This window comes from Peromyscus eremicus, chromosome 16_21 (genome assembly GCF_949786415.1).
Source record: "Peromyscus eremicus chromosome 16_21, PerEre_H2_v1, whole genome shotgun sequence".
Taxonomy (NCBI): Eukaryota; Metazoa; Chordata; class Mammalia; order Rodentia; family Cricetidae; genus Peromyscus; species Peromyscus eremicus.
Genome location: NC_081432.1, coordinates 39,340,618 through 39,357,826, shown reverse-complemented (window position 1 = coordinate 39,357,826; position 17,209 = coordinate 39,340,618). Strand labels below are relative to the sequence as shown.

The 17,209-nt window shown below is 42.0% G+C and overlaps 2 protein-coding genes across 11 annotated transcripts in view; both read left to right on the top strand.

The window, feature by feature from the left end:
- The window catches only part of LOC131926121 (dystonin-like), a 40,493-nt gene extending 30,401 nt beyond the window's left edge, over positions 1-10,092 (top strand). Inside the window, exons 3-8 of the mRNA XM_059281414.1 lie at positions 2,172-2,284; positions 2,382-2,488; positions 4,535-4,654; positions 7,148-7,243; positions 7,335-7,462; positions 10,065-10,092. Coding sequence (XP_059137397.1) covers positions 2,172-2,284; positions 2,382-2,488; positions 4,535-4,654; positions 7,148-7,243; positions 7,335-7,462; positions 10,065-10,092 — 592 coding nt within the window. The remainder of the gene's footprint in view (positions 1-2,171; positions 2,285-2,381; positions 2,489-4,534; positions 4,655-7,147; positions 7,244-7,334; positions 7,463-10,064) is intronic.
- A 719-nt stretch (positions 10,093-10,811) lies between these two features.
- Dst (dystonin) overlaps positions 10,812-17,209 on the top strand; it is a 160,740-nt gene continuing 154,342 nt past the window's right edge. For 8 of the 10 annotated variants that reach the window (XM_059281380.1, XM_059281377.1, XM_059281378.1 and 5 more), the window contains exons 1-8: positions 11,178-11,267; positions 11,556-11,710; positions 13,414-13,876; positions 13,963-14,091; positions 14,236-14,313; positions 14,414-14,575; positions 14,665-14,769; positions 16,187-16,282. In XM_059281380.1, the coding sequence (XP_059137363.1) occupies positions 11,181-11,267; positions 11,556-11,710; positions 13,414-13,876; positions 13,963-14,091; positions 14,236-14,313; positions 14,414-14,575; positions 14,665-14,769; positions 16,187-16,282 (1,275 nt within the window). In that variant the 5' untranslated portion in view covers positions 11,178-11,180. Of the gene's footprint in view, positions 11,049-11,173; positions 11,268-11,555; positions 11,711-13,413; positions 13,877-13,962; positions 14,092-14,235; positions 14,314-14,413; positions 14,576-14,664; positions 14,770-16,186; positions 16,283-17,209 lie in introns of those variants that run through there. The other 2 variants (XM_059281385.1, XM_059281384.1) reach the window with 2 other exon arrangements.

The window sequence follows — 17,209 nt, the reverse complement described above, 5'->3', positions numbered from 1 at the left end:
TTTATTCATTCCCTTTGGGATTACTCAGTGTTTACGCTCTTTGCTAATGGCAGGGTTCTCATAATAGCATGCTGTTTCTTGTTCAGAGATTGGCAGACTCAGAGTCTGGTTTTTATTTCTCCAGGAAATTTGAATTTTGTGGAAGCAAAACAATGTTTTTATTGGAAGAGCTTTAGATACCTGGTCTAGACTTTTGTACATACCTGTTCAGTATTCTTGACATCAGTAGATGTCATGGGTCTGTGAATTTTTTTTTAAAAGTATTATTTGTAGAGGGATGCCCCATACCTGGACTGCTGTCAGTGGTAAATTGTGGTGATCACACTGGTAGATGTGGACGTCAGTGAGAAGTTGGTGAGGATGTTGTGGAATGTGAACAAATAGGAAGTGGAGCTACATTTCCAGTTCATGAACACTCCCTTCCAAGCCCTAATAAAAGTATACATAGATTCTTTTGGCGGGCGAGCGGCAGTTATGGAATCCTGCCTTGTCTTTAGGTTAAAAAAGTGTACAAACAAAACTGAAGTACACATTTGTGTTTGCCTTTCTTCTGAACATTGATGATGTACTTGAGTTCTTGTGCAAATGGCCGCTAAACAGTGTTCCAAGTAACTTACTACACACATTCCTCCCACGTTACCTGCAGCACACAGAGGGCCCACTGTTTGTGTGTGTCCCTGAGAGCCTGTGGGGTTATAGAAAGGCTTTTTCTGTAAAGTAATAGGAAAGTTCTGAAGAGATCTGAGAGTGAGGGGTGGGTGCTGCAGAGAGTGAGGGGTGGGTGCTGCAGGGAGTGGAGGGGTGGGTGCTACAGAGAATGGGAAGGGGTGGGTGCTGCAGGGAGTGGAGAGGGAAAGTGTGCTTCTGCTCCTTAGAAGACTTTGTTGTTTCCACATTTATCCATATTCTTTTAAAGCTTTCTTCTTGAGTTCAAAATTCAAGGCTCAGACTCAGTGAGGTTCTGACCATCATGTTCCACCATTCTTGGTACAAAGAATATTTAAGAAATCTTTTCCTCATGTAGATAGAACTAGCTTCAGAGTATCCCTCTAGTATAGGGCAGCATGTCTTACAAATTAAAAAGGGATAAAGTTGTGTGAGCATGTGTGTGTGTGTGTGTCTGTGCATGTGCATGTATGTCTTTGTGTCTGTGTGTGCATGCACGTGTACGTGTATGTCTGTGCCTGTGTGTGCATGCATGTGTGTGCGTGTGCGTGTGTGTGTGTGTGTGTGTGTGTGTGTGTGTGTGTGTGTGTAGAAGAAAGACTGATTATGAGGAAGGTTATAAGTGCACAGATGAATGAGATTTTGCGAGTCAAATTACTAACTAACCAATCTGCTCATTCACATGCCTGAAGATATTTACTAGTGGATGTATGCTTCAGTAGGAGGATAAACTGTAGAAGTTTATTAGGACTTGGTCCTTGCTATCTTGGAGTTAACCATTGAGCAAAACAAGGTGTACACACAAAAAAAAGAAAGGAAGGAAGGAAGGAAGGAAAGAAAGAAAGAAAGAAAGAAAGAAAGAAAGAAAGAAAGAAAGAAAGAAAGAAAGAAAGAAAGAAAGAAAGAAAAAAGAAAAGAAAAGAAAAGAAAAACCAACCATAGATTGCTAGGGTAAAGAAGTCTGAAATACCCTTGTTGCTACTCGGGGTACAGCCTAGGAGCACAAGGAGCTCAGACTGGTTGGGAAGGTTAGCGAGTGTCCTGTAGAGGAGGTGGGCCAGCTCCGCTTGGAAGGAGAAAGGATTGTAACCAACAACAACACATAGGACATCTTGAGCAGAGGGGGCAGTGGACATGCCATTAAACTATGCGCAGAACTTTGGCATCTGGGGAGAATCTGAGAGGATGCTGGCTGGTTTAGAAGGATGACACGGGAAGAGAGGAGCTTCAGTCAGTTGAGTAGGACAGGTAGAGTCCTAAGATGCCATCAATAGGGCCTTTATAGACTCTGGGAAGTTACATATGCTCGCTTTTTATATTTTTCTTGTGTTTCTTTTGGCCCATACAAGCCTCTGAGACAAGCAATGCCAGTGTTTGAAGGAGGCCTCGGTTTTAATATCGGTATTGTACTAATATTTGCAGATGCGTTACTTAGGTGGCTAATACATGCGCCTGTCCTGTTGAATTGGCATGGAAGAAACTTAACACAGTGCACTTTTTCCTAGGCCGGACCTGATAGACATGAATACTGTTGCTGTTCAAAGCAACCTTGCAAATTTAGAGCATGCTTTTTATGTAGCTGAAAAAATCGGTGTTATAAGACTTCTGGACCCCGAAGGTGAGTCGTTTTCTTGACTCTTAACCTGCGCTGCCATGCACATCTCACCAGAAGTCACGTTAGCGTCGTGAAATAATTCGTCTCTTGCTGCTTGTAGATGTGGATGTCTCTTCGCCTGATGAGAAGTCAGTAATAACCTATGTGTCCTCCCTGTACGACGCATTTCCCAAAGTCCCCGAAGGCGGTGAAGGCATTGGTGCAAACGTGAGTATTGGTTGTCCCGCACTTAAAGCTGTTGGGTCGTTGATGACCAGCAATTGAACTGCTTGCTCATTAGTGCAGGGCTTTAAAAACGGATTTTAAATGCATTTAAATATCTGAGCTAATGTGCCATTGTTCTGACCGTACGTACACCTCACAGCATCGTTCCACCATTGAAATTGAAGTGTCACTAAAAAAGTTGTCCTGTGTCACAAATAAAAGAAACTACTTGGGAGCCACGGCACATCTGTGAATGAAAGTAATGAGTGACCGGAATGTAAATATTTTCCCTTTTAACTTGCTGCCTTTTTACAACCACTGGCTCTCCTGTCCTTCTGTGTAGCTAGGCCATCTCTCTGTAGAACGCAAGTTAAAGTTGATTCAGGTGACCCCGTGAAGTCAGTTAACTAGATAGTTGTTTTCTGACTTGTCTACATGAAGGTCTCTGTGTTTGACCAGGTGGCCAGAGCTAGGTTTCTGACACACACTCTGGCTATTGTGACTGCCCTAGAGTCACCGTTTCTCAAAGGCTTGTGGAATTGAACCCCGCTGTGCCGAACAAACGCTATGTCTAGAAGTGAACAGGCAGCGGTTCATTTGAGGGGGATGCCCCTTTACCTCAGACCACTCCCTTCTTTCTCACAGATAGACAGACACAGATGTATTTGCAGTACTTGGAAGCCTTGTGCTCCCTTTTCCGATGGCTTATGCCACCGCTCTGTGGAATTATTTCTAGATCTAGTTTTGTTCCTTCCCCTCGCCTTTCACAAGAAGATCTTAACCTTTTGGAGGTCCTGGCAGTGCGCTCCCATTTCCCTTCCCCTGGCTGCTGTTGCAGAATGGTTCCTCTGGCTCCTTCCTCCTTCCTTCTTCCTTCTTGCCAGTCACCCTGGTTTCACCCCTTCTTTCTCCGTGTAGAACTGGGCTTGATAATAGCTTATGCCTATCCATCTCTGTGTTAACTCTGCACGTGCCAAATTAATTTCTGTAGGCTGTGGCGTCTTTAGTCTTAGGGTTTGCAGGTTGACTGGTTGAATTCATTCAGGTGTTTTGGTAGTCAGAACTGCATGTTAATGATCACTATTGACAATCCCATCTACAGTTTTGTAGTATTGATCAGTTACTTATAGGTAGAGCATTCCTGTTAGTGTCCTGCATTCTTGGGGATTCCTATCTTATACCAGCTCCCTGCAGCCTGCTTCTACCATATTATTGCTTACTGTTCATTGCAGTACTGCTCAGGACCTACCTTTCTTCCCAGGAAGTCTCTGGTGCCCATTGCACAAGGCACGTGTGTATCCTTCCCTCTGTTTTTTAGACTATGCTGCCCATTTCAGTCATTGGAACACTTAATTAGGCACTGCCCACCATGGCGCTTAACTGTTCGTACAATGATTCTCTCTGATCCCTAGTAAGATGATGACTCCTGACTACAGATACTATGCTTTGAAAGTCTTTCTTTTTATTATAACAGTGAGTGTAACCCTGCCACTTAACAAGCAAACTTCAGAAGATTAATTACACAGCACTTGTCAGCCTTCCGATTCCTTCATTTTACGACAGTTTGTTTAACGAGTACTTGAAAAATCTCATCATATCCAATCTTTCCCTGTCTGGTCCCTAAATCCCCTGTGACTTTGTTGAATGTCAGATATTAGGGAAATTAGATGTACAGTGGTCGGCAGAGATGACTAGCCTGCCATATGCAAGCTGTTACTCCCCTTAAGTTGAGCCCTGGAAAACCTCCCAGATCACAGCATTTTTTGAAGCCTCAGAAGCTTTTTCGATGTAGTGCCCCAGACAACCACTGTTTTGGGACCAGAATTGACACTCACTGGGCCAGGGTTAGTGGCCAAATGTTAATAGCCTGTTTTAAATGTTGTGTGTATGGAAAGAATTGTAGCTGAGTGGAAACTAAGAAAACATTTACCTGATTCTCTCTGTCAAGCTTCAGGTCATCTGGACTCACAGGAATGTGCCTGACACATTGTGTTACAGATGAGTGTTACTATGAATGACACAAATTTTCCCCTCTGTTTCATTACCTAGGATGTTGAAGTCAAGTGGATCGAATACCAGAATATGGTGAACTACCTCATCCAGTGGATTAGACACCACGTGGTCACAATGTCTGAGAGAACATTTCCTAACAATCCTGTAGAACTAAAGGTTGGTATATCATAGAAGTTCAGTAGGGTTGATTCAGAAACTTTAAACTAATGCTAGGTTAATCCGTTATCTTAGCGTTCAAGATAAATTGACATTGGCAAGCCATGCATTTTAGTAGACAAAGTTTTTATTATCTATTTCCTTATATAAAGAGAAAGTAGAGGTAAATATTAGTTAAGACAGTTATAGCAACAGCATCTTTACGAAGTTACATTCCCCAAGCTTTAATTTGTTGAGAAGTAAAGGTATAAATTAAGAGCTTCTGACACTAACATTGCCAAGTCTTACATGATGAGTGGGAAGTGCTAGGAGTCCACCAGATGCTGGAACAGGAAGATCAGTGGGACGCTCACACACAGAGCAGTGATCAGAAACATGCCTCTGCTTGAGTCAGGCGAGAACCTGCCCCGAGGACTTCTTTTGTAGAGTACAAGGCACATCCTGTATGTTATGAATTTCAAAATACAGATCCAACTGTAGTGCAAGTGAATTGAAATCAATGCTCATAGCCTGGTGTTCATGGCCAAGGTTTAGCAAACCTTTGTTAATACTTTGATCTTAGGTAAGGTCATTGAGATGGAGATATCACAGCAAAATAAGGTCATTATGAATACACAGCTTTTCAAAGAATAACGTGTCTCATTTTGTACATTTGTATTTGAAATAGCAAAAGCAGTTTCTTTTTAATAAACCACTAATATGACTATCAGTAAAATGAATATTAATACAGAGTAGCCTTACTTCTTTGACTTAATAAGCTTTGTTTCAGCTCTCAGACTGGAATCACAAAAGCTGTAGTAACACAGCATAGGCCCCATGAAAGTTCTTTGTTGTTCTCACACATCTGTTCATAACATCTGTGGCATGGCTCTTTTTCTCATTACCACAGGGTGTTTGTCCTTGGCACAAAGTTACTTAGTATTTGTTGATTTGTTTGTTTTTTTGTTTTTGTTTTTGTCTTTGTTCTTCGAGACAGGGTTTCTCTGTGTAATTTTGGTGCCTGTCCTGGATCTCGCTCTGTAGACCAGGCTGGCCTCGAACTCACAGAGGGAAGGATACACACGTGCCTTGTGCAAGGGGCACCAGAGACTTCCTGGGAAGAAAGGTGGGCCCTGAGCAGTACTGCAATGAACAGTAAGCAATAATATGGTAGAAGCAGGCTGCAGAGAGCTGGTATAAGACAGGAATCCCCAAGAATGCAGGACACTAACAGGAATGCTCTACCTATAAGTAATTGATCAATACTACAAAACTGTAGATGGGATTGTCAATAGTGATCATTAACATGCAGTTCTGACTACCAAAACACCTGAATGAATTCTGCCTCCCGAGTGCTAAGATTAAAGGCCATATGCCACTGCCGCCTGGCTGATTTTTTTTTTTTTTTTTAAGAAAGGAGCTTTTTATAGGGTCTTATTATAAGATGCCTTCCTATGTGGATATGAACTATTCTAGGGCACCAAAGTCTGCCCCCTTCTACTGCAACATGGTGTCACAGTGTTTTGCACGTGGTGACTTTTGGTGACTAATGACCAATAGCAACCCACAAGATTTTGCTTTTGGTTCAATACAGTGTTTGGATTTCATGTACAAATACACTTATTTCTAAATGAATTCCTGAGGTGGGGTTGTTTAGTTTTGTTTTGGTTTTGTTTGACCATTGGGCAAATTGTGCTGATGCCTGACTTCTGCAGCTCTTTAAAAGTTGTAGGAGTCTGAGTATTCACACAGGTTACTTGCTAGTGGGTAATGTAGGAGAGAAAACATATCCTTAGGAATTAGCAAATACTTCTACAAGTTCACAAACCTTTTTAGAATCTTGTAGAAATGTGCTGTCTATTTTAATGTAGCATAAATAAGCTTAATTTATTAGTATAGCTATTAAATGTGAAAGTGTTTCATTTATGCAATTTTTAGAAAGGTCTTGTGAAATGAATAAAGAGGTTCACAAATGAGATAATAATTACATGATTGGAGTGTCTGTAATAGTAATATCAACTAATAACATCCACTTTCTTTTGCTTTCCTTTGTTAGTTAAAAAAAAAAAAAGCTGTTGAACTTGACAGTGGTATGGTGAGGGCACATGTTAGCCCTACCTAGCTGCTATGGGGTTCCAGAATAGAGCCATGGAATGGAAGGGAGCAAGTCTTTTCCTTCCATCAAACTGTTTTCTGGAAACTAAAAACCAGCATGTGGTGTTCGGGAAGCTCAGCCTCTCAAGGATGTGTTTTTGTGTTTGAGTGCTGGGCATTGGTCATCATTTATTGTTCAGATTCCTGTGTGGCACATGTTGAATCATGGCTCACATCAACAGTTCAACCCTTATCTAGTCCTATGCAACCCAGCACACAGCTAGCTGCTTGGCAGCTGGATGGTTGCATCCATAAAGGAAGTCTACTGAGTGCTCATGGCACAAGAAATAGCCTTTGCTGGTGACAGGGTGAGAGCAAGCTTTGAACGTGGGCCGTAATTTATTTTCTTTTTCATTACAGGCACTTTATAATCAGTATTTACAGTTCAAAGATAAAGAAATCCCACCAAAGGAGACAGAGAAATCAAAAATTAAACGACTATATAAATTATTAGAGGTAAGCCAAAATTATTCTGTGGTACTTTGAAGCATAATTTCTGAATTGCTTTCAAGTCTTGACTATATATGAATTATTTTGTTTCCTTAAGATTTGGATAGAGTTTGGACGCATCAAACTCCTTCAAGGTTATCATCCAAATGACATTGAAAAAGAGTGGGGCAAGCTCATCATTGCCATGCTTGAGCGGGAGAAGGCACTCCGACCAGAGGTGGAGAGGTAGGGAAGCTGGCCTGTCGGGCAAGGCGGTCTCCATTCTCATCTTAGAACTTGGCTTTTGGTTTGTTTTGTTGGTTTGTTTTGTTTTTTTGGTTACTTTGTTCTTCCTGTGATGTATTCATGTCTTCCTGGGTACTTGTGTGGATGTAGAGGTCAGAGTTCAACCTTGGTCTTTCCTCAGGAACCGCCCACCATGTTTTAGGAGACATGGTCTTCACAGAGACCTAAGACTCACACAGATTACGTTTTCCATTTACTTGTTTGTATGGCCCTGGATAAGTCTCTTAGTGTTTTTGCTCCTCCATTTCCTTATCTAGAAATGGTAGCAAGAACTCTTAAAGAGTAAATTAGTAACTACATAAAGGACCTGGTAGGTTGGATAGCTGTGTGGAGTCTCATCTAATAACATGTTTATTTAAAACAAAAAAGCACCCAGAAGTCTTTCTTAAAATAACCTTGTTACCAGGACCCAAGTTTGGAAGCTCGTAAGTTAGAAATTAACTGTTTTTTTTCTTACTAAAGTTTTTAAAATGGCCTCCTTCTCTTGAGGCAGCGGAAGTACATCCATTGAAAAGGCAATGGAGGCTGAGCGTGTAGGTCAGTTGGTAGAGCCCTTGCCTAGCATCCACAGAGCCTTGGCTTCCATCCCTAGCATCATATGAAAGTGGGTGCAGTGGCACATGCCTGTAATTCTAGCCTTTGGGAAGTGGAGGCAGAAGAGTTAGAAGTTCAAGAATATTCCCCTTTGCAATGTTGTAAGAGGCCAGCCTGTGCTACCCGAGGCCCTGTCTCAAGTAGCAACAACAGTAGAAACAGAGTGAATGCCAGTCTGGGTTCCCTTTCTGCTGTGTATTTAGTCCGTGGAAATATCACTGACTGCTTATTATTCTATTGCTCTAACTGTACCCCACTGCTCAATCTTCAGGCACCACCCACCCACCCAAGTGCTGGGGTTCTAAGCCAGGGCTTGGAACTTACTAGGCCAAGTACACTACCATTGGGCTGCATGCCCCGCCATGCCGCCATGTTATATGGATTTATTTTCATATGGTTGTTATTTTGCAGCCCTACTGTAGTGTGTGAGACTTGTGCTCTGTGTCCCTCCTGAAAGCTGAAGGCATGCATGGTCAGGAGATGCTCTGGCTGTCTCTTAGGAGCTCACCTGGGCTGTGTTCCACCCTCCATTCACAGGGGTTTTGTGTAGTCTGCTCTTTTGGCAGGGAATCCATTTCACATCCCTGTTTCTCTTTACTCCTAATCCTTCTCAGATTTCAGCCTCCCTGTTCCTTCCAGTAGTGTCCCAGGCTGGGTTACCTGCCTTCTTTTATGACTAATAATTTATATAAATTATTTTTCAAGAATACTTGCCTTGGTGGTAATTTCGTATTTATTCATGTTTCATTCAAGCCACCTGTTTCTTAGATAGTAGCTCTAATAACGTGGAGACAAGCTGTTATTCTGTGTCCCTTACCAGTGTTTTCGCACAGTGCCAGGCACATAACAGAGGAAATCCAGTGTAGTTGTGTTCTTATGGTCTCCCACACTGACTTCAGAGTTGACACGGAATCATGTATTTAAGATACAAAGGCAAGTTCAGCTTGCCAACCCTTTATTACTAGTTACACTCTTGTTAAAGCATAAAGTTACCATGTCTATATAAACAGAGTGTAAGAATCAAAATGAGCTTTAAATGCATGGGCTGCAGCTCTTCCTCATGATTAAAACAGGGTGTTAAACAAATCATTTGAATTAAAGATACAGAGAAAATATAGAGAATTTTAGTCATTGCATCAGTAGCTGAATTTTAACATTTGTCTTAATCGTCTTGTACTGCTGCAACAGAATGCTGCAGACTGGATAACATAAAGAAGCTATTATCGAGGGTTGTGCAGTGGTACATGTCTACTGTCAGCCCAGCACTTGGGAAGCGACATCCGGGGCATGGAAAGCCTGGACTGTACAAAGACTGTCTTGTGCTTGAGGAAAGAAAAAGAGATGAGGAAACTGGGGACTCAGAGTTGTAGAAGTTGAGAAATGCTGGTGCTGGCACCTGGTGAGGGCCTTCCCTGGTAGGTGGAGGACAGGCCTTGAGGGGGAGGAGAGTGGAGCTTCGTGGTGACTAGGGAACCAGACAGGCATGGGAGAGAGCAGGCGCTCACTGATGCAGTATGGCCGTCTACCCGCTGGTATAGTAACCAAGCCACTCCTGTGATAATGGCATTAATGTATTCATGAGGGTTGAGCCTTTATGATCTAATCACTCTTAAGCACTTCACGCCAGGGATCATGCTTCCAACACGAACACATCCAACCACAACAGGATGCTGAAAGAGAGCAGTTGAGAGTTCAAGATTCAGGAGCCAGTCCGTTCTGGATTAGGTTTGTTACTTCAGCTTGGAAGTCACATGATCTTAGAAGAGTTCTTAAATATCTAGGCCTGTTTTCTCAACTGGAACCGAATGTAACAATACCTACCACATTTAGTGGTTATGAATATGAGATGAGGTTATGTGTGTAAAAATGTTTAATTTCCTGGAAATAACAACTGTATAGTAAGGTACAGCTGTTCCTGTTTTTAATTGTTCTATTTTTCTTGACACAGATTTTTTGGCCCTGGCTATGTGCTGTAAATTATGGTAGCTATGTGGCTTGGAGTGTGGAGAAGACAGACAGGAAAGAATTGGGCCCTCTACTGGTCCGTGTGAAGGGGAAGCAAGTTCAGACACATTTGCAGTTACTGAGCCAGTATTCTACTTGGGTTCTTTGTCTTTTCAAATGCGAACTGTAGTAGTTTAGAAGTAAGGTTACTGAGGGAGTCCATCCTACAGAGAAAAGTAATTGAATGTTTTTCCAGTTAATATGGTGGACAAATGACGTGGCGGTCAGATGGGAATAGATTTTGTTTCTCATTAACTCTGCTTGTGTGTTCGTGATGGTTCCAGCGTTTTGGGTTGTGTTACCCAGCACACAGCATCTCTTTGCAGAAGTCCGGCTATAATGTAATCTTTGTGTCCTCTTGGCTGCTGGTTGGTATTGATAGAATTACCTTCGCTGGTGATGGTTCCCGGGTTCCTGGTGCCGGAGTTGTTTTTTAGGTGGTTGCAGCTGGATGACTCTGAGTGAAAATATTTGGCGTATCTTTTCCAGTGACGCCCAATCATCCTGATCTGTCTCTACTTGCAAGGCTTTAATGCAGGTTACAAAAGGCAAACCTCAGCAAGCAAATGAATGGCTTCAGGCGTGATTCTTCTGAATAGCTATCAGGATAGTATTTGCAGTGTATTGCATATGCATGTTGAAGCATATTTAAGGATCCATTAAAGCCGTGTCTCTCCTCCGAGGCCACTTCTCACCGGGTAGAAGTGGAGCTTTCTCCAGTCCTACTTTCACGGTCCTAGGACACCATTCCAGGGCTGAAAATGCAGAGCAGTAGCTACAGTTATCGTAGCAGTGACTCTGTGTTTACTAACACGACCAGCACTCGGACTAGTCTAGATTCGAACGACAATCTTCTGTCTGTTCACTGTGGCCCCACATTGATCAACTCCTGCATTAGCTTTGGCAATGAGTCCTTTGATGGACACAGGTATGGATGGAGTCAGCGGTGTGACTCGGTCGGTCTTTTCTTCCTTGGCGGGGTCGTTTTTTCACGACTGGTGAGCTCTTTGACTTCAAAAAGAAGGACTTTTTTTTTCCTTTTGTCTCTTTTAGGTTGGATATGCTGCAACAGATTGCTGTCCGAGTTCAGAGGGACAGTGTCATCTGTGAAGACAAACTGATCCTAGCCCGAAATGCTCTCCAGTCTGTAAGTTGGTTTCAGGAGCCAGGGCTTGCTGTAGAGGGATGGTGTGTGCCTGGGTAAACCGGAACCTTCTGTATCATTTGATCGATTCCTGGTACTCACTCCCTGCAGGAGCTCTGAAAGATTATGATTCATATTTTTTTCTCTTGGGAGGTAGTGAGTGAAAGAAAAACATGTATTTGAACCAAAAGAAATAAAGATGACATAAGCTTCTCTTCTAATATTTTGGAGTTTAAAACTAGTCTTGACATTTGTTTTTACAGAATTAATGCTGAGTTCTTTTAAATACAGGATTCCAAAAGATTAGAATCAGGAGTGCAGTTTCAGAACGAAGCAGAAATTGCCGGGTACATACTTGAATGTGAGAACCTTTTACGCCAGCATGTGATTGATGTACAGATTCTGATCGATGGGAAGTATTACCAGGCAGACCAGCTGGTGCAGAGGTAAGACTGCTCCTTGTTTCCTCTCAGGAACTGGTTCCTGAGAGCATGATGGGAATGTATAGTAGGAAATCAAGTTTTATTTGTGAGTTGTAATATTTTGACAAAAATAAGTAGAATCAATATCTTCAATAAATATAATATTTACTGTCGTAGTAAATACTGGAGTCATTAAAATGAATATTTTAAATGTCTATATTTCCAAGTATGTAAAATATTTGTGTAGGTCTTTCGATGTGACCCAGAGGCAGAGTGAATATTTAACTAAGCATAGTTAAAGCCCTGGGTTTGATCCTCAGACCAAGACCACAATAAATAATAATAATAATAATAACAACAACAACAACAACAATTTGCAACATTAGAAAATGGAAAAATGTAAGAAAAGTTCTCATTTTCAGTTAGTTCTGTGTTTATTCTATTGTAAACATGGTCAGGACCAAATATTAGAAAAATATATGTGTGTAAAATGGTAAAGGTATGGAGGCTGGAGAGATGGTTCAGCTGTTAAGAGCACTGGCTGCTCTTCCAGTGTACCTGGGTTCAATTCCAAGCACCTACATGGTGACTCACAACTGTCTGTAACTCCAGTTCCAGGGTACCTGACACCCTCACACAGGCATACACACAGGCGAAACACCAGTGCACATAAAAATAAAAATAAATAATTTTGGGGAGCCCCCTGGCGGTAGGATCAGAATCCATCCCTGGTGCATGAGAGGGCTTTCTGGATCCTACTACTTAGGATGGGACACCTCTTGCAGCCTTGAGGCAAGGGGAAGGGCTTGGACTTGCCTCTACTGGATGTGGCACCTCATGAGAGGCCTTGCTTTCTTGTGGGAGTGAGGGGGGGTGGTTTGGGACGGGGAGGCTGGGGGGGGGGCGAGAGGAGGGAAGAGGGGGATCTTTGATTGATGTGTAAAATGAATGAAAAAATTTTCCTAATAATAAAAATTTAAAAATTGTTTTAAAAAATGGTAAAGTTGTGTATGGTGGCACCCACATGGATTCTGAGCTCTCCAAAGGCTTAGGTAAAAGAATCACAAATGCACAACCCTGCAAGAGCTACATAGCAAGACTCTGTCTCAAGGAGGAAAAAGTAAACAGCAAATATGAAAACATTTCTGAGAAGTTTGTGGGGGCAGAGAGAATAGAACTGGGCAAGCTGTATTCTCTCTATGAACATAAGAAAGTAAACTTTGTGCATCATGTTTGAGCCAATCATTTCACTTCTAGGAGTTAGGAGCTCTTCTCTATGTGGATAATAAGTAGATACAATTGGAAAACTTTATGTTCACGCCAGGAGTATTTTATAAGAAATTTTATTATCCTTAATATCAAATAATAGAACCATCACCTTATGGTACATAATTATGTTCCCTATAAATGATGGTTATAAAGACTAATAATGTGGAGCGTTTTTATAGTCCGATATTCAGTGAAAACAAAACATCAGGCAAAATTTTACCAAGATGGTTTCAGTGATGTTTTTAAAATCAAATAGGTATTTCTCAAGCAGTGTGGGTCTGCAGAACGACAGCTGAACGCAGAAGTCCTGCGTGCGTGCTTGGGCTCCCCTACCGTTAGAGGCTTGCAGTAGTGGTGCATGACTAATTCCACTGGAAAGCCAGTCTTGGTACATCAGCTACAGCCAGCAGTTTACATTACTCTTCAGTCATGCCTTATCCCTCTCCATGTTTCTGCAGGGTTGCAAAGCTGCGCGATGAAATTATGGCCTTAAGGAACGAGTGTTCCTCAGTGTACAGCAAAGGACGCATGCTGACCACAGAGCAGACGAAACTCATGATATCAGGAATCAGTCAAAGTTTAAACTCAGGATTTGCACAGACCTTACACCCCAGTCTGAACTCAGGGCTAACCCAGAGTTTAACACCTTCCTTGACCTCTTCCAGTGTGACTTCTGGCTTGTCATCAGGGATGACTTCCCGTCTGACTCCATCTGTTACTCCGGCTTATACGCCTGGCCTCCCCTCAGTGGTAGCTCCAAATTTCAGTTTAGGAGTAGAGCCAAATTCTTTACAGACTCTGAAGCTAATGCAGATCAGAAAGCCCCTGCTGAAGTCGTCTTTGCTGGATCAGAATTTGACAGAAGAGGAAGTCAATATGAAATTCGTTCAGGATCTCTTGAACTGGGTTGATGAGATGCAGGTAAGGTTTATCTCAGTTTCCCAGTCTTACTCTTGCGACAACTTCTCTCTCTCTTTTTTTTTTAAACTGGTATTTTGCTATTGAAGGTGCAGCTGGACCGCACTGAATGGGGCTCAGACTTGCCAAGTGTTGAAAGCCATTTAGAAAACCATAAAAATGTTCACCGAGCCATTGAAGAATTTGAAACTAGCCTTAAGGAAGCTAAACTTAGTGAGGTCTGTGAAATCTTTTAAAATATTTTATTGTAGTTGGGTATTATTTTCTTTTTACATAAAGACCTTATAACTCAATGATTAATATATTAAGTATTAGTCAGAACTTAAGATTCCTAACATCCATGCTTTCTTACCTTATTTTAGATTCAGATGACGGCGCCTCTTAAGTTAACTTACACAGATAAGTTGCACAGATTAGAGAGTCAATATGCAAAACTCTTGGTAAGTTTTTTTTTTTTTCATTTGTTTTCTTTAAACTCCCTCTTTCCATCATGTCTGTTTACTGACCATCGGATGCTTAACAATGGTTTTTCTTAAACAGAATACATCCAGAAATCAGGAGCGGCACCTTGATACACTCCATAATTTTGTGACACGGGCAACTAATGAACTTATCTGGCTGAACGAGAAGGAAGAGGAAGAAGTTGCTTATGACTGGAGCGAGAGAAACACCGGCGTGGCTCGAAAGAAAGGGTACCATGCGGTGAGTCGGCCTCGCGCTCGGGAGCCTGAGCCGGACCTGGAGCTCACCGCCCGCGTCTCCTGACACACTTCTTGATGCTTCCTCACTAGGAGCTCATGAGAGAACTCGAGCAGAAGGAGGAAAGTATTAAAGCCGTACAGGAGATCGCAGAGCAGCTGCTTCTAGAGAACCACCCAGCCCGCTTGACTATAGAGGTAAGCAAGTCAGAGGTCTGGACTGAGTTCTCATAGGTCTGTCAGCTTAAACCTCTTTCAGTCATTTAAAAAAAAAAAATCCAGCTGCTAAGTGTTTATACTAGAGTCTGGCTCAGAGATAACTTTCCCAGTGAATCCTGCTGCTGCTTCTCTTCATCGTCCCTTAGGATCAAGGTAGCAGCTTTTTTTTAGGGCCCGTGAAGCTGCTTTTGAGTAAATGCATCCGAAATGTAGCTTAGCTTGAGGAAGCAAATAATATCGCATGTTGCTAGATTCCCAGGAGCAACTGCACATCTGCAGTAAAGCCTGCCTGAGCACAACTCAGAAGCCCTGGGGTCATTCCAGGAGGAAGAAAGGACAGGCTGAACACACCATGGACAGACACAGAGCTCCCTCTCCTGGGAGGCAGGGATTTGCACCTTCTATAAAACTGAGTTTCAGAATTCATGAGGATCTAGGTGTGCTTTCTACAGTTTCCTTCATGAAAGATATGCTTGTATTTAATAATAAACATTCAAATAGATGAGTGTCTAAATTTTTGTTATTATAATATTATTAAACCCGGTAGTTGCATTGATGTGAGAGTATATACTGCCTTCTCTACCCTCCCTAAGTCTCCCTTATCAAAACACAGAAGGAAACTGCAGATCTGTATGTCTGTGTTAACGCACACCTGGTATGGCTTCTGTGTATCTGTGTTAACACACACCTGGTATGGCTCAGTAATATAAAACTCCAGAAATGGGGAGTTTGGGGATGCCATAGAGAAAAGTATACTTAGTATTTTAAAAATCAGGTGTCAGGGTTAGTGAGGAAAGAGTAAAGAAAAGGGTGAATTTTATAAATAGAGGGAGTAGCTTGCATTTATTTCAAATGTAAATTTTTCATATAAAATAGCCATAATTTTTCCTCATTCTAAGAAAAAAAATCAAGAAATTAGAAATTTGAGAAAATTCATCTGGACTAATTTTAAAATTGTGTACAAATTTTACGACTAATTGCATAAGGAAGACTCTCATATAAGAAAATCTGGTACCCCAGTTTCACATCCATTAAAAATTGTTTCCATCTGTTTGGATAGTAGTGTGTTTTGTCATTTGAAGCCATCAACACTGAGCTGGGCATGATGGCTCCCGCCTGTAATTCCAGCCTGTAATGAGAAGCTGAGGCAAGGGGATTGCCACAAGCTTGAGGATAACCCGGGCTGTGTACTAAGAGACATCCTGTCTCAAAAAAAAAAAAAAAAAGTAATTAAAGAAAAAAAAGCTAAAAATAAATAAATGCATCAGTATTTGCCATGCAGGGGATCGCACCACAGATGTTCCGCATGCAAGGTGCATGCTCGGCTGTTGAGGCAGACCAGCCCTCTGTCCCTGAGTTCTCTGCCCTGGCTTTCAGTGTGTGTTTTCTCTCTCAGGCATACAGAGCAGCGATGCAGACACAGTGGAGCTGGATCTTACAGCTCTGCCAGTGTGTGGAGCAGCACATCAAGGAGAACACTGCCTATTTTGAGGTATGTGAGTAGTACTGCAGCCTGCATAGACTGCAGCCTGCATAGACCGCACTGTCCTCTGGGCTGAGGTGCAGAAATCTCACTATGACGAAGAAGCAAGCACCTAACACATGGGGGCGTGAACCAATACTTTCCTTACAGGATGTCCGGGTTGGTTTCGTGTCTTAGAGGGGAAAGGTTAGCTGTTAAGGAAGAGATCCTGGGGCTGGAAGACGGGTCAGCTGGCACATTGTTTGCCCAGAGTTCAACCCCCAGAAACCACACTTTTAAAAAAAAGTGAGCTGCCCAGTGCTGAGGGCAGGTAGAGACAGAAGGGCCCCTGGGGCTCCCTGGCCAGCCAGTGTAGCCAAATGAGAGAGCTCTAGGTTCAGTGAGAGACTTTATCTCAAAAAATAGGGGAGAAATGAAAAAAACTCCCAGTTGTTGACATCTGATTTACACACACACACACACACACACACACACACGCACGCACGCACGCACGCACGCACATACAGAACGAATCTTTTATAAGACCTTTAAATATTGTAAAAATAATCCTGAAAATTTTTCTTGTATTAAGGGAAGTTATTATAGTCAACCAAATAAAGACTTCATTTTATTCTTTAGAAATTTTAATGTGTTCTTTGCAAGTCCACACCTACTTAAAAGATTGGTTGAGCCCTAAAGTAAAAGAGACTTCCAATCAAAATAATACAGAGCCAAAGCATAATATACATGTACAGTTTGGATAATTAATATTCATCTGTAGCCATTCAAGTTCAAAGGTTATTTTCAGTTCCAAAAAGGATGTTGCTATTAAGTTCCTTTGTGCTTTGATTCTGTTCCTCCTAGATTCTGTTCCTCCTAGTCAGGGGCACACAAAGGGCCCGAGCACCCAGATTGAACAAATCTCCGCCTTCCTGGCATTCAGTGTAGTTCAGCTGT